The 13,872-nt window shown below is 34.6% G+C and overlaps 1 protein-coding gene across 3 annotated transcripts in view; it reads right to left on the bottom strand.

The window, feature by feature from the left end:
- Nucleotides 1-13,872, bottom strand: part of FIG4 (FIG4 phosphoinositide 5-phosphatase) — a 150,093-nt gene that overhangs the window by 116,010 nt on the left and 20,211 nt on the right. For all 3 annotated transcript variants that reach the window (XM_072643035.1, XM_072643036.1, XM_072643037.1), the window contains exons 2-5: nt 7,730-7,828; nt 7,205-7,328; nt 5,342-5,498; nt 2,570-2,620 (exon numbers count right to left, since the gene is read on the bottom strand). In XM_072643035.1, coding sequence (XP_072499136.1) covers nt 2,570-2,620; nt 5,342-5,498; nt 7,205-7,328; nt 7,730-7,828 — 431 coding nt within the window. The remainder of the gene's footprint in view (nt 1-2,569; nt 2,621-5,341; nt 5,499-7,204; nt 7,329-7,729; nt 7,829-13,872) is intronic.

Genomic DNA, 13,872 nt, shown 5'->3' with positions numbered 1-13,872 from the left:
AGATGCAACATATTTACATCAAAATATACAAGATAAATACAAAGGAAATGGAAGATAATGTTAGCGTGGCATTAGCAGCAGAGAGGAACATGAAAGACTTCTCAGAAAAGATAGCACTTGAGATGAATCTTAAAAGAAACCAGGGATTCTAAGAATCAGGTTGGGAGGGCGAACATTCCAGGCTTAGGGGAACATCCAGTACAAAGGCAAGAAGATATGAGATAGTTTTGTGTTCAAAGAGTGACAAATAAGCTAGTATGTTTGGATCCTAGATTTTATGGAAGGGAGAAAGATATAAGAAAATTTTAAGACAGAAAGGGACTAGGTTGTTAAATGCCAAACAAGCCACTAAGAGTTCACTGAGCAGGGGGGTGACATGGTCCAACCTGCACTTTAGGAAAATCACTTTGGCAGTTAAGTGGAGGATGGACCTGAGTAAGGAGAGACTGGGAACAGGGAGACCAATCAGAAAACTACTGCAGCAGTACAAGCAGAGGTCCTGAAGACTTGATCTAGGATAGTGGCTGTGCAAAAAGATAGTGGGATTATATGAGTAAGATGTTATGAAAGAAATAACATGCATCTGATTGGATATGTGGCATGAGCAAAAAAAAAAAAAAAAGGAGTTGAGTATGAAACCAAGGACAAGAACCTGGATGACTAGGACTGTGCCCTTAACACTAAAAAGAAGTTCAAAAGAAGGAGGGTTGAAAGAGAACAATAATGATTTCTGTTTTGGATATGTATGAATTTGGACACAACACAGTACAAGCTGAAAAACTTAAATTCATGAATTTGTATGAGTCAGTTAAGGGGCATTTCTTGGAACAGTCTATGCTTTTAAAAATTAAAACTGAAGTTCAATTTAGTGTACTGCCCTATATTTGATTATCATTTGAATATAAAGGGAAGGAAAGGAGAAAGGAATATATAACCCCTACTATGTGCTGGTCACTGTTAAGTGCTTTGAATATATTATATCATTTGATCCTCATAACCTTTCAAGGTGGGTGCTACTATTATCCCCATTTTACAGCTGAGGAAACTGAGGCAGCAGAGGTTAAGTGACTTGCTAGTCATGTAGCTAATAACAGTCTGTGGCCTGATTTGAACTCAGATCTACCTGACTCCACAGTCAGTGCTCTATCCATTTCACCATCTAGTTGCCTACATATAACTTGATAAGGACTTTTATTTTCCCCCAAACAGCAATTAATTCCCAGTATAATGCTCAGTAGGGGCCCGGTCACAGCCCATATATCTGATATCCAAGGATCAACCTAAATAAGTGTGCCACAAGACGAGTGGTGGAGGAAGGGGAGGGCCAGAATACCACCACCAGGAGTTTGGACTCCAGGTGATCAACTGTTTTAGCTGGACCAACTTTGAAAGAGACCAAAAGAAACACAAGATAATACTGGGAAACAATTTTGGTGTTTTAACCTATCCATGTTTAAATTTTTTAAAGTTGTTACACTACTTAATGAATGAGTGTAATGAATAATGTCAATACAGCTAAGAGACATGCTAATGGTGTAAACTAAAGTATGCTTACAGAGACCATGTGGCACTCTAATAATGGCTTCTCTGATGGAGAGACTTTGAATTCAGATTTTATTTTAAAACCTATACAACTAAAGTTTGGGTTTTGGGGGCCAAGAGATGCTTTTCACAACAGATTTCACCATGGCAACTGTCTTTTTTCGGCAGTTCCATCCTGTTTTACGGTTAGCAGAGAATCTCAAAGTGCAGCCTGAATATTTCCACTCTCTATGTGAACTTGTTTTCAGAATACTTTTAATTATTATTCATTACATCTTACATTATTATGGTAAGTATAATAAGATACAATTATCCAAGTTTCTAACATTTCTGCAGAAGGAGCTGCACACACTATTGTTTGGTATAATTATATTTTTTTTCTTTAATTCACGTGTAAGGCTTGATTGAGTGATTTTTCTGCTTTATCTTTGAAACATAATAGTATTACATTTATTATTGCAATCATTTCAATAGTCACATTTGAAAAAAAATAGTCAGATTCATATACTTTTGTCTCACAGTGACAAAAGTTGTTAAGTTCTTGATTTAACAGTAGCAATCTTATTTAATGAGCATCTTATTTAAAGTAAATAATTTTCAATAATTTTCATTGGTAGAATGATTTTCCATAGCTGCTCCTCCCTACATAAATTAAATCACAGGTTTAGACTAAAAGAAAAAACACCACCCAAAAAACATCTTACTTCACATAATAAAATAGACATTTTATAAAGTATAAAAATCAATGCTTTATAAATAATGTTTAAAGTGAACCCAAATAAGGAATCTTGAGATGAGTCTTTCTGTACAATATATAATGTTTCTGTAATATAAATAATTATCACTTAATTTATCTGCCTGGATTTTCTAGGAACAGGTTTTATGTTCCTAATGCATTAAGATTTTGTGAGGATTTTTAAGAAGCAGAATGAATCCTCTGATTGTTTTTTTCCTACTCTCTTCTCCTTCTGCAAAAGAAATTAAATTTTAATTCATCAATTAGCCCCCAAGTTAAATCCAAACTTACCTAAAATAAAAATTGCTGGATAGATCTACATTTTGAAATATTCGCAGATATCTGAAAAGAAAATCCAAAATAAGACTATCATAGTCACTGAATTCTTTGACATTTTCATCATCCAACATTTACGTATTTATGAATGTATTTCTGATAATGATAATAATAATTCACATGTATGTAGCACTTTAAGTTTATAACAGGCTTTCCTCACAACAAACTGTGTAGTAGACAGTACAAATATTTTATGACCTTGACCAGACGAAATTGGATTGAGTTGGTTTTCCCCACTTTAGTTTTCTGTCAGTTGAGTGTAGGATCTCATGATATACACACATATTTCATTGCTTTCTTTTGAGATATAGATAGATAGATAGATAGATAGATGTACTCTTCACTACACTTTTGATGTGCCCTTTGGTTTTGATGAATACTTCAAAGACTTAGAAATACTGCGTTGGCTATTGCTGTGAGAAAGTTAAATGTTTCAAGGATCATTGAATATGATCAGTTACTCTAATGTGCAAAGGAAAGTGCAATCAAAAACAAAAAACACCAGAGACCGACAAAGTTACTGCTATGCAACTGCCTAGTTAATCCTTTTTTTTAAGTTTTAAAAACATTTTCATTTAAAGTTTTGAGTTCCAAATTCTATCCCTCCTTCCTTTCCTCCCCTCCCCCTCCCTGAGATGGTAAGCAATTAGATCTAGGTTATATGGAATTATGTAAAACAGTTCCATATTAGTCATTTTGTACAAGCAGACTCAAATAAAAGAAAAAAATGAAAGAAAGTGAAAATGGCATGCTTCAGTCTGTATTCAATCACTATCAGTTCTTTCTCTAGAGGCAAGTAGTATGCTTCATCATGAGTCCTTTGGGATTGTCTTGGATCGTCGTATTGCTGAGAATAGCTAAGCCATTCATAGTTCTTCATCAAACAATACTGAACTGCCTGATGAATCTTAAGAAAATAAGCAAAGGCCTTCAGAGAGACTTGACAACTAGAGGAGTATTCTTCTACAGTATACTGTAGACTTCTGGAAGTTGGAAAAACAGCAAGAAGGAAGAACAATTACTATTACTATGAAGGAAAAATGTTCATCATGGGCAAAATAACACAAAGTCTTGAGTGCTAAAGTTTGGAAAAAAGGTTATTTTTATTGATGAAACTTGTTTTCTTCATTCACTTCATTCACATGCCAAAACTGATATCAAAAGAAGTTCTAGTGATCCTGTAACATCTGGGCAACTACATCAAATAAAACAGCAACCCCTCCAAAAAATATGCTTTGATGACTTTGTTACTTCCACAGGTCCTAGAAATTTTGTTTTCATAAAGAGAATTATGAACTCTGATAGGTTTATTGATACACTAGAGAAGCAGAATTGCTCTAGAATTATAGCTATTGCCAAATGGAAACGGAATATGGCAACACAACCTTGCACCATGTCATACAGTATGAAAAGTTAAGAAATCTAGCCAAGAGATAAACATACACCAATGCTGTAAGAAGTTCCCTGATTTAAATCCTCTTGAAAACTCTAAGTGATATAAGTATATGTTGTTTTTGAAAACCTAAGTGATACACACATACATTGTTTATTGCATTTTTTTTTTTTTTACAAATTAAAGGTTTGTGGGAACCCTGTGTCAATCACGTCTCTCAGTGCCATTTTTTCAACAGCATGTGCTCACATTGTGTCTCTATGTCACATTTTGGTCATTCTAACAATATTTCAAACTTTTTCATTATTATTATACCTGTTATGATGATCTGTGATCAGTGATCTCTGATATTACTACCATAATTGTTTTTGGGGTGCCACAAGCTGCATCCATATAAAACAATGAACTTAATAGATAAATATTATATGCAGTAAATTTCATTGAGCTAACACTGAGCAACCACCACTTGATCAGTCAGCAGCCATCAACATCAAGGAAAGACCCTCTACCAGCAAAAAGATTATAACTTGCTTAAGGTTCAGTTGCTGATCAACATTTTTTAGCAACTCAGTATTTTTTAATTAATATATGTACCTAGATTTTTTTAGACATAATACTATTACACACTTAATAGATCACAGTATAGTGTAATCATAACTTTTATATGGACTGGGAAATCAAAGAATTCATATGACTAACTACTGTGGTAGTCTGGAACTGAACCCACAGTATTTCTAAAGTATGCCTATATAATCAAAGCTAGATTTGGAAAATCGGAATAGTCAAAAGATTAAAGAATATATGTCAAAATCTTGTAAATTCAATTCCAAATTGTATAAAACAAATGACTGCAGAAAAAAAGCACATTTAGCATATTAAATGGGTTTTTAATGTAAGAAGTTATAAGAAAGTTTATATCAATAATAACTAATTCTGGCCCAGTTAATTTGCACATCACTTCAGGTTACCAACTGTTTTGGACACAAAGAAAACTACTAAAGTTGCCCCATTTGCCTGGTCACTTCAAATATAAGAACTAAAAGTGATTTTGTATACTTGTATTAAAATGACAAAGTGAATATTGTTCTAACAATTCTTTTTAATAAGACCAAGTTTTACCTGCCTATTCTTATACTTAGAAATGTATTCCTTGATTAGTTTCAATCTTTACAATGTGATCTTTGCTGTAAGGCACATGTATTATTTGCTCTGATATTTAGCCAAACACAACTAAATAAAACACTACTTTTAAAATAACATACAACCTCCAAAACATACTTTATTTCCTTAATCTGTAACATCACAAGTAAAAATAGTTAACCACTAGTAGTTACCTAGCTTCATCAGGATGAGTAACTCGCACAGAATCATTTGGGATATAGATCATGTTTGTATCTTCTATCTTGTATATTGCATGTCCTCCAATATCTGCCATTTTCCTCCTTTTTGTTATTAATATGATGTAATAACCTTCTAAAAATCTGACAAAACCTATTTCAAAACAGAAGAAAATGCAATGTATACCTTTTTATACTGTAAGAATTGGGGGTCTGGGAGAGATTACAACTTACAAAAGCTATTTACTACAGCAAGAAGGAGCTATAACCTGGGTCAGTGGAAGAAGTATCCTCCCCCAATGAAATTACAGATTTTTAAAGTATCAAAGTGGAAATTGAAAGAGTACTTTTTTTATCTTACCAAATAAACATGTGTGGAGAATCATAGACTCATGATATAATTCTGGTCTTAGGAGTATTATTTCTTCATTATTCAAACACTACTAAAATGAGAAATTTTTTTAAGAACCATTCTACAGAGTGATATTTGCCATCACTTAAATAAACTAAATCTTCTCAGGGATGGAAGTCAGGAGCTACAGAGATTTTGCTTTATGTTCTATTTGTAACTGATGAGATAACTTTGAGCAAGTCACTTCAGCAAGTCTTATTTTCCTCCATTTATAGATAATGAAGCTGTCACATGTACCACTTTATACCACCCAGGCAAAAATGATAATAAAAAAAATTATTTTAGAATTCCATGATCCATATGGACAAAATATACATAAGTATATATTTTGTTTTTAAACCTACAAAAAATATAAAGTAGTATATGTATTTTTCTGAAATCATTCATCATTTTATATTCCATATTGGCTCTCACTATCCCCCTCATCTTTAAATACATCTGAAAAATATAATTACAAGCAACAGAAAGATATAAAAACCAGAAATAAAAAGACTGTTAAAAACTCATTGATAGCTTGTTTAAAAAGTAAAACTTACATTTTAGTTGAACAAAAGCTAAATAAAACATCTAGTAGAAACATTTAATTGAGTTTACATGATAAAAATTTCACAAGGAAAGTCTCCCTTCTCTGTTTCCTTTTAAATTAATTTATTTTTAATTGGACAAGGAATTTTCCCTCAAACACATCCTATCTACTTGAATCTTAGGTTAAAATCAATTTTATCTTTTTAGCTCCAATCTAAAGAATATAATTTGTATTTTTCCTTTATATTCCTAGAATGATGAAAAGGGAGTTAAGTGGCATAGTGGACAAAGTACTGGGGCCTGGAATCAGGAAGCCCTGAGATCAAATCTGGTTTCTGACACTTACTAGGTGTGTGACCCTGGACAAGTCACTTAATCTTGTTTGTCTCAATTTCCTCATGTGTAAAATGAACTAGAGAAGGAAAAGGCATTTTAATTTTCAAAGTCTTTTTGATCCATACCACAGCCTCATGAGGTAGGTGCCTGCAGGTTTTATCTCCATTTTCCAGATGAGGAAACTGAGGTTCGGAGAGGTTAAATCACTGGTCCATAGACAGGATTCAAACCCAGGTCTTTCTGACTCTTAGGTCCAACACACTTTCCACTACACTGCCCCCAACTCTCATTTTTTGTATGTTACTTATGTCTTCCCAACTAGATTGTAAGCTTAAAGGAAGAGAACATGCATTTTACTACTTTGTATCCCTCAAAGCACTTAGCACAATGCTAAGCATAAAAATGGCTTTAAAAATATTTGTTGATAACTGATTAACAGATAACAAGTGTTTGATTAACTATTCAAGCCACAGATGATGGTTTACCACACTAAAGCTGTAGACTCACTAGATGGCTACTACCACAGAAGCACCATTATGTTTCTATTTAAAGAGAAAGGCATTTTAAGAAGGAGGTATGTTCCTTACCTACAACACCAAAAGCTGACACAGCTCGGAATAACCCAGAGGAGCCTTTCTGTCCCATCTTCGTCCTGTTTCCTAGATCCAAGCGGCCAAGAAGCTCCCTTACTTCCTGTTGAGTGTACACGTGCTAAAAATAAACAACATTTCATTAGTGACTTTTTCTATTGGTTGTTTGATCACACATGCATAAAAAGTAAAAATTATTTAAGCAACAAAGTTTCTCCATAAAATAGCTAAAATACAAAGCTTCAATATACTCAGCTGCAGTTTAAAAAAAAATACCAAATTCCTTATATAAATATTTACATGGTTTCCTACTGAATTAATAATACATACTTCTAAGGTGAAAAAGTGTCAAAATCTGGCATCTGTTTTCCTACACTCTCTATATGTCTGTCCCAAGATAAGAGCACTTGAATATAACGATATATTTCATTTCTACATTTACATGGCAAACATCATAACTGAGTTTAGTGTAATCATGATAAATTCTGATATTAATCTCACATTTTCACATTTTTGACATACCTTATCATCAATGATAACCAAATCTTTTGGTTCAGTTCGATCAATTTTCAAGACTCGGTACTTCGTCTCTGCATGATTACTCCCAACAAGGAAATATCTCTGTTAAAAATGTTAACATTTCAAAAAAAAGTCACTTGTTAGGCAGGTTTTTATCACATGGTGCTTTATACATATCTTTAAATTTACAAAAAATATATATTAGATTTTACATCAACATGGTTTGCTGAAGGCTGATCTTATTTAAAAATAAGAAGCCATACAAAGTGACACAAAAGTGAGTTTTAAAACCGATATTCTTTGTGAGTCCCTAATAAGCAATTTTTCTAAAATTCTAAACTTTTATAGTGCTGTAATCATTTCAAGGCATGTGTTCGGTTGTGCAGCCAATTAACTGACCCAACACACTGGAGATTTTCCTCCTTTGATGAAGGAAAGATCTTTTTTCTTCATTGGTGAAATATCACTAAAAATCTCAGTAGTTTTCTTATATAAACATTACACAAGAGAATGAATTAAACTTAATAAAAACCAATAGGAAGAAAGAGAAAAAAATTTTTTTTGCTTCTATGGAAATGTTTCAGAGTTATTTAAGAAAATAAAATGATACTCCCAATCTATTTTTTAAATTCTAAGAAATGAAGGCTATCATTAGCAAGAAAGTAAGATATTGTCATATACTTAATCAGAAGCTAAGATGGCACTAGAAATCCATCTCTCCTCACTGCTAAGTCCAGTACTTTTTCTGATATACCATACCTGGACAGATTCAGACCAATAAGAGCTCAGAAGGAACCTCTAATCTCCTAGGAAGACAAGGCAACCTAGGCAAGACGCACCTCAATTTTCTTGTGCCTCTCAGTGTCTGAGAAAGCAGAAAAGCCTGTTTGGAATAGCCAAGGTACTAAATCCTTAATAAAATTCTTCATTGTATATGCATTTAAAGTTCCTATCTCTCAATAATTCCCTAACAAGTCTGGGATTTAACCAATCAGTCCAGCAGCACTGGAATAATACCTAAAGTGCTGCTTAATTTAGCATCTGTCCTACTCTTTCCAGTCATGGAGGCCAGCTAATCTATAGACTTTCACACAGCTAACTTGGAAGAAGTCTCAAAAACACCTGCAACTCAAAAACTTCAGGGCTTCTTTGTACAGGAGAAGCAAAGGAATTTTCCCTTTAAAGGCCCTATAGCTAAAAGGAGGTTTAAAGAGATAAGAGATTCAACAAATCAAGCTACACATGCCAGGCACTATGCTAACTCCTGAGGAAATAGACAAAAATGGAACAGTCTTTGCCTTCAAGGAGCCTGTAGTCTTTTGGAGAAGGGGTGAAGAGCAACATACCCATATAAGTGTATAGAAAATATAGGGATGGGGAGGGAGAAGGGGGCAAGCATTTATTAAGCACCTACTATATACAGTCATTGTGCTAAGTGTTTTTCAATTATTATTTGATCATAACAACACTGTGAAATGGGTGCTATTTTGATTCCTATTTTACAGTTAAGTAAACTGAGACAGAGAGAAATTAAGTGATTTGCCCAAGGTCACATAGGAAGCTGAGTTTTCCAAACTTCAGGCCCAGCACTCTATCCACTACGCCACCAAGTATAACAAACTTTGAGGAGGAGACAGTATTAAAAAAAGAGAAGAATATACAGAAGAGAATAGGATGGTGAGAAATACACAGCAATCACAACTGGGAATGCAAATAGGATTAATTCACCCATAAAATGGAAGCATATAGCAGAATGGATTAGAAGCCAGAATCCAACAACATGTTGTGTACAAGAGATACACTTAAAACAGAAAGACACATAGAGTTAAAGTAAGGAGGTAGAACAGAATGTATTATTCTGCAGCTGAACTGAAAAAGGTAGGGGGTAGCAATCTCAGACAAAGCAAAAGCAAAAATAGACCTAATTAAGAGAGATAAGCAAGGAAATTACATTTTGCTAAAATGTACCATAGACAATGAAGCAATATCAATATTAAACATAGATGTACCAAAGGAGAGAACATCTAAATTCCTGAAGGAAAAGTTAAATGAATTACCAGAAGAAAGAGATAGTAAAATTATACTTGGGGGGGACCTCTATTTACCCTCTCTCATATTTAGATGAAATCTAGATAAAACCATAAAAGAAATAAGAAAGAAGTTAAGGAGATGAATAGAGTTTTAGAAAAGTTAGACATGATAGACCTCTGGAGAATAATGAATGGGGATAGAAAACAGTATACAATTTTTTTCAGCTATATATGGCACCTTAACAAAAACTGATATTTGAGCATAAAAACCTCACAAATGCAGAAAAGTAGAACTATTAAATGTATGCTTTTTGGACCATAATGCAATATAAATCATATTTAGTAAGGGGTCTTTAAAGAATAGATTAAAAATTAATTGAAAACTAAATAATATAACCCTAAAGAATGAATGGGTCATGTAATAAATCACATAAACAATCAATTCCATTAAAGAAAATGACAACAATGAGGCAACATACCAAAATTTGCGGGATGCAGTCAAAGCAGTACTTAGAGGAAATTTTCAATCTCTAAATGCTTATACCAATACAAGAGAGCAAGAGTAAATCAGTGAACTGATAGTAACTTAAAAGAAAAACTAGAAAAAGGAGGCAGCTGCAATAATCCATGTGAGAAGTGATGGGGGTGAGTACAAGATTGGTAGCTGTGGGAGTGGAGAGATAGGGACAAGTAGAAGAGATGTGATGGAGGTAAAATCAATAAGATTTAGCAACTGACTAGATGTGTAGCATGAGGGTTAGTAATGAATGTAGGATGACCGTACAATTATGAACTTGAATGACTAAAAGAATGAGAATACTCTCAACAGAAAATGAACAAGTTCGGAAGTGGGAAAAGAAGTGAGAGAAGACTGGAGAAAACAATGTTTTGTTTTGAACATAGTAAGTTAGAGGTATTCATGAGAAATGTCCGATACACAGCTGGTAATAAAGGAAAAGAGCTTTAAAACATATATAAGCCTGGAGGTCTTCTGCATAGAGAGATCGTTGAACCCAAGGAAGTTAAAGAGATCACTGAAAAGGAATGTAAAGAAAGAAATGAGGAAAGTCCAAGAGAGGGTCATGAATTATACGCACAGAGAGTAGTACATGGGTAATGATACAAAAAAGAAGATGGAGAGGGAATGTTCTGAAGTGTAGGAGGGGAAATAAACAAGAAAGAAAAGTATCAGGAAAACCTAAAGAGTTCACTGTACTCAGGAAGAGAGGTAGGGTCAACAATGTCAAATGCTGCAGAAAAAGATTAAGAAGAAGAATTGAGAGTCACTGGATTTGGCAATTAAGAGATCACTGGTGACTCCGGAGAGAGCAATTTCAGTTATATGATGAGGTTTGAAGTCAGATTTAAGGAAGGTGAGAACTGAAAAGAGTGGAAGTAATATAGACAACTTTTTCTGGGACCTTAGATGTGAAAGAGAGTTATGGGATGGTATGGGAAGTTAAGGAAGCAGTAGGGCCAAGTAAGGATACTTTAAGGATCAAAGAGACCTAATTGAATTTAAAGGTTATCAGGGAAGGAACTCTAAGAAGGGTAGAGATTAAATATTATAGGTAGGCACTGACTGAGAGGAGAGTCTGCCAGAGATAACAGGAAAGAATGGAATCAGAAGCCAAGGAGAGTGGCTGGCCTTTATGAGGAGAAAGTACATCTCTTCATTAGTGACTATGATAAAGGAGAAGAGTTTGGGGATGACAAAAGGATTGGAGATGTACAATAGGGGAGAAGAAAGAGTTCATGACAAATGGTCTCTATTTTCTCCATAAAGTATGAGGCAAAATTTTCTCCTGAGAGGGTAGGGAGAGGAGAGGTATGAAAGATATAAGGTTGGGAACAGAGGAAAGAAAAGTCAGAGCAATGATGGTAGCTTAAGAGAAATTAGGTGTCAGAATAAATAGAATGATAGGTAGTTATGATCAGATAAAGAAATGTCAGAATTCTTGATCACCAAAGGAGACACTTGTAGGTGATGATAAGATCAAAGGTGTGGAAAATGAAAAACTGGGACAGACTTTCAACACATATCTTGAAACTTTCCCCAATATAAGGGCTAAGAAGGAAGAGGAAGACTATGAGTCAGGCACTGAACTTCTTGAGAGTTCCCAGTTGTCCTATGGAGAATGACCAAGAGACTGGTAAATAACTGCCACAAGAACATGCATTAGGTTATAAAATCTTTCCTTTTACAAAGGGTACAATTTAATTTTTGAATAATGGACTTGGAGTCAGGGGACATTGGAACTCAAATCCCTTCCCCGCCAGCACCACTGATACCTATGGGTATGTGACCATGGGCAAATGAGTCTCATTTTATCCATAAAATGAACAAAGGAAGAAGTTAGCTAGTTAACTGGTGAAAAGATTTTTATTAAGTACTTAGTGTATTTGTCCTTCATTGCTGAAGAAGACCATGCCATCAGAGAAATAATGACATGACTTGCACTTGACTTTGTTTTTAGTGAAGGAGGACTGTGCAGGTCACCAGCCTCGCTTCTCCTCCAGAGTCATCTGAATCCAGGATGAATGGAGATGACCTAGGATGAGGCAATTGGGGTTAAGTGACTTGCCCAAGGTCACACAGGTAGTGAGTGTCAAGTGTCTGAGGTGACATTTGAACTCAGATGCTCCTGACTCCTGCACTGGTGCTCTATCCACTACACCACCTAGCTGCCCCTTAAGCACTTAGTATGTGTCAAGCAATATCTTTAGTATCTGACCCTTAGTATTGCTGTGAGGTTCCAATTGGATAAGGCATGTAAGACAATATATAAATGTCATCTATTAATAGCAGTCATCAGCATGTTAGTAAAAATGAGAGAAGTAAAATATCTCAGGTAAAATAAGACTAAAATTTCTCATTTTAATTGTTATGCTAAGCTTTAAGATGCCCAAGTCTTAGCTTACATATTTATTCAATGGGAATCTCAATTCCTGACTTCAAAGGATTGTTATAATTACCTATAGAGAAAAATTATGAATCCCTAAGTAAAATTCCTAATAAAACCCAACTCAAATTAGATAGAAATATATAATGTAATGGGAATAAGAGAGAATGGCCACGGATATAGTATCTTCTAGATGGAGTATGGTTTCCATGGTTACAATACCAAAAAAATCTGAGAGGAAGAAGTCTAGATTAAAGGGAAGGTCATTAATAATAGAAAGGGAGGACAGAACAGAATGGAGACTGGAGAAAGACAGGGCTGCGGAGATGAACGGCAAATAGAGAGTGGGAAATAGTAGTAGGGGGAATGGGATTTTTGTCTAAACAGATGGCAACTCTGGACCACAGGGAATAGGGGAAAGGAAAGAAGGAGGAAATGAGAGTGCACTAGACATAGTCACAGGTAAGCACAAATTGACTGGTACTCCCACACTTAATGATCTTGTTATGGTTGTGAGTAATATGGATTTATTTAACCAAAAACAACATGGTAGAAAGGGTTGAACCAGTAGAGAAAGTACTTCCGTAAATTCCTGATAATCAGATCTCCTAGAAGCCTGACTAAACTCAGACTCACTGCCATTCTGTGTTTCATCTTAAATGACTAGAAAATAGCCCACACAAAGCATATGTAGTTGATTTCTGGTTGGGCCTGGTATCTAAGATCTTGGTCCTGACCTCATATCTTGGGACATTCTATTAAATTATAGGAAAGATAACCTGCAACTTGGAAAGACTTCCCCCCCCCCCCACAACAAATTATGAAAGTTTATGTATATTTGTTTAAATGTCCCATTTTAGGCTTAAATGAAAATAAAGAAATAAAAAGGGGGTCAAATCAGTTAACTCATCTCATTCTGTGACAAAAGGACTAACAACAATAATTAAATTTCTTTCAACAGTGAAGGCAATTAACATTAAATTCAAAATATGGGGCAGCCTTGACACAAGGCATTCTCATTTTGCTAATTCTTGTCATTAGGACTCTCCTATGCACAACAGAAGAGGAGCCCATTAATGACATTCAGGCTAACAAAAAAACATGAGAACATCATGGCTGTACTCTGCCTCCTCCAAAACTGAAAAGTTAAGTGGGCTAAAGAAAAGAGAAATGGAGTCATTTAACAATGAAAATGTTAGCCGAATTCACATGG

The sequence above is a fragment of the Notamacropus eugenii genome, chromosome 2 (genome assembly GCF_028372415.1).
Source record: "Notamacropus eugenii isolate mMacEug1 chromosome 2, mMacEug1.pri_v2, whole genome shotgun sequence".
Taxonomy (NCBI): domain Eukaryota; kingdom Metazoa; phylum Chordata; class Mammalia; order Diprotodontia; family Macropodidae; genus Notamacropus; species Notamacropus eugenii.
The sequence above is the reverse complement of the archived record's forward strand: the minus strand, read 5'-3'. Positions and strand labels throughout refer to the sequence as shown.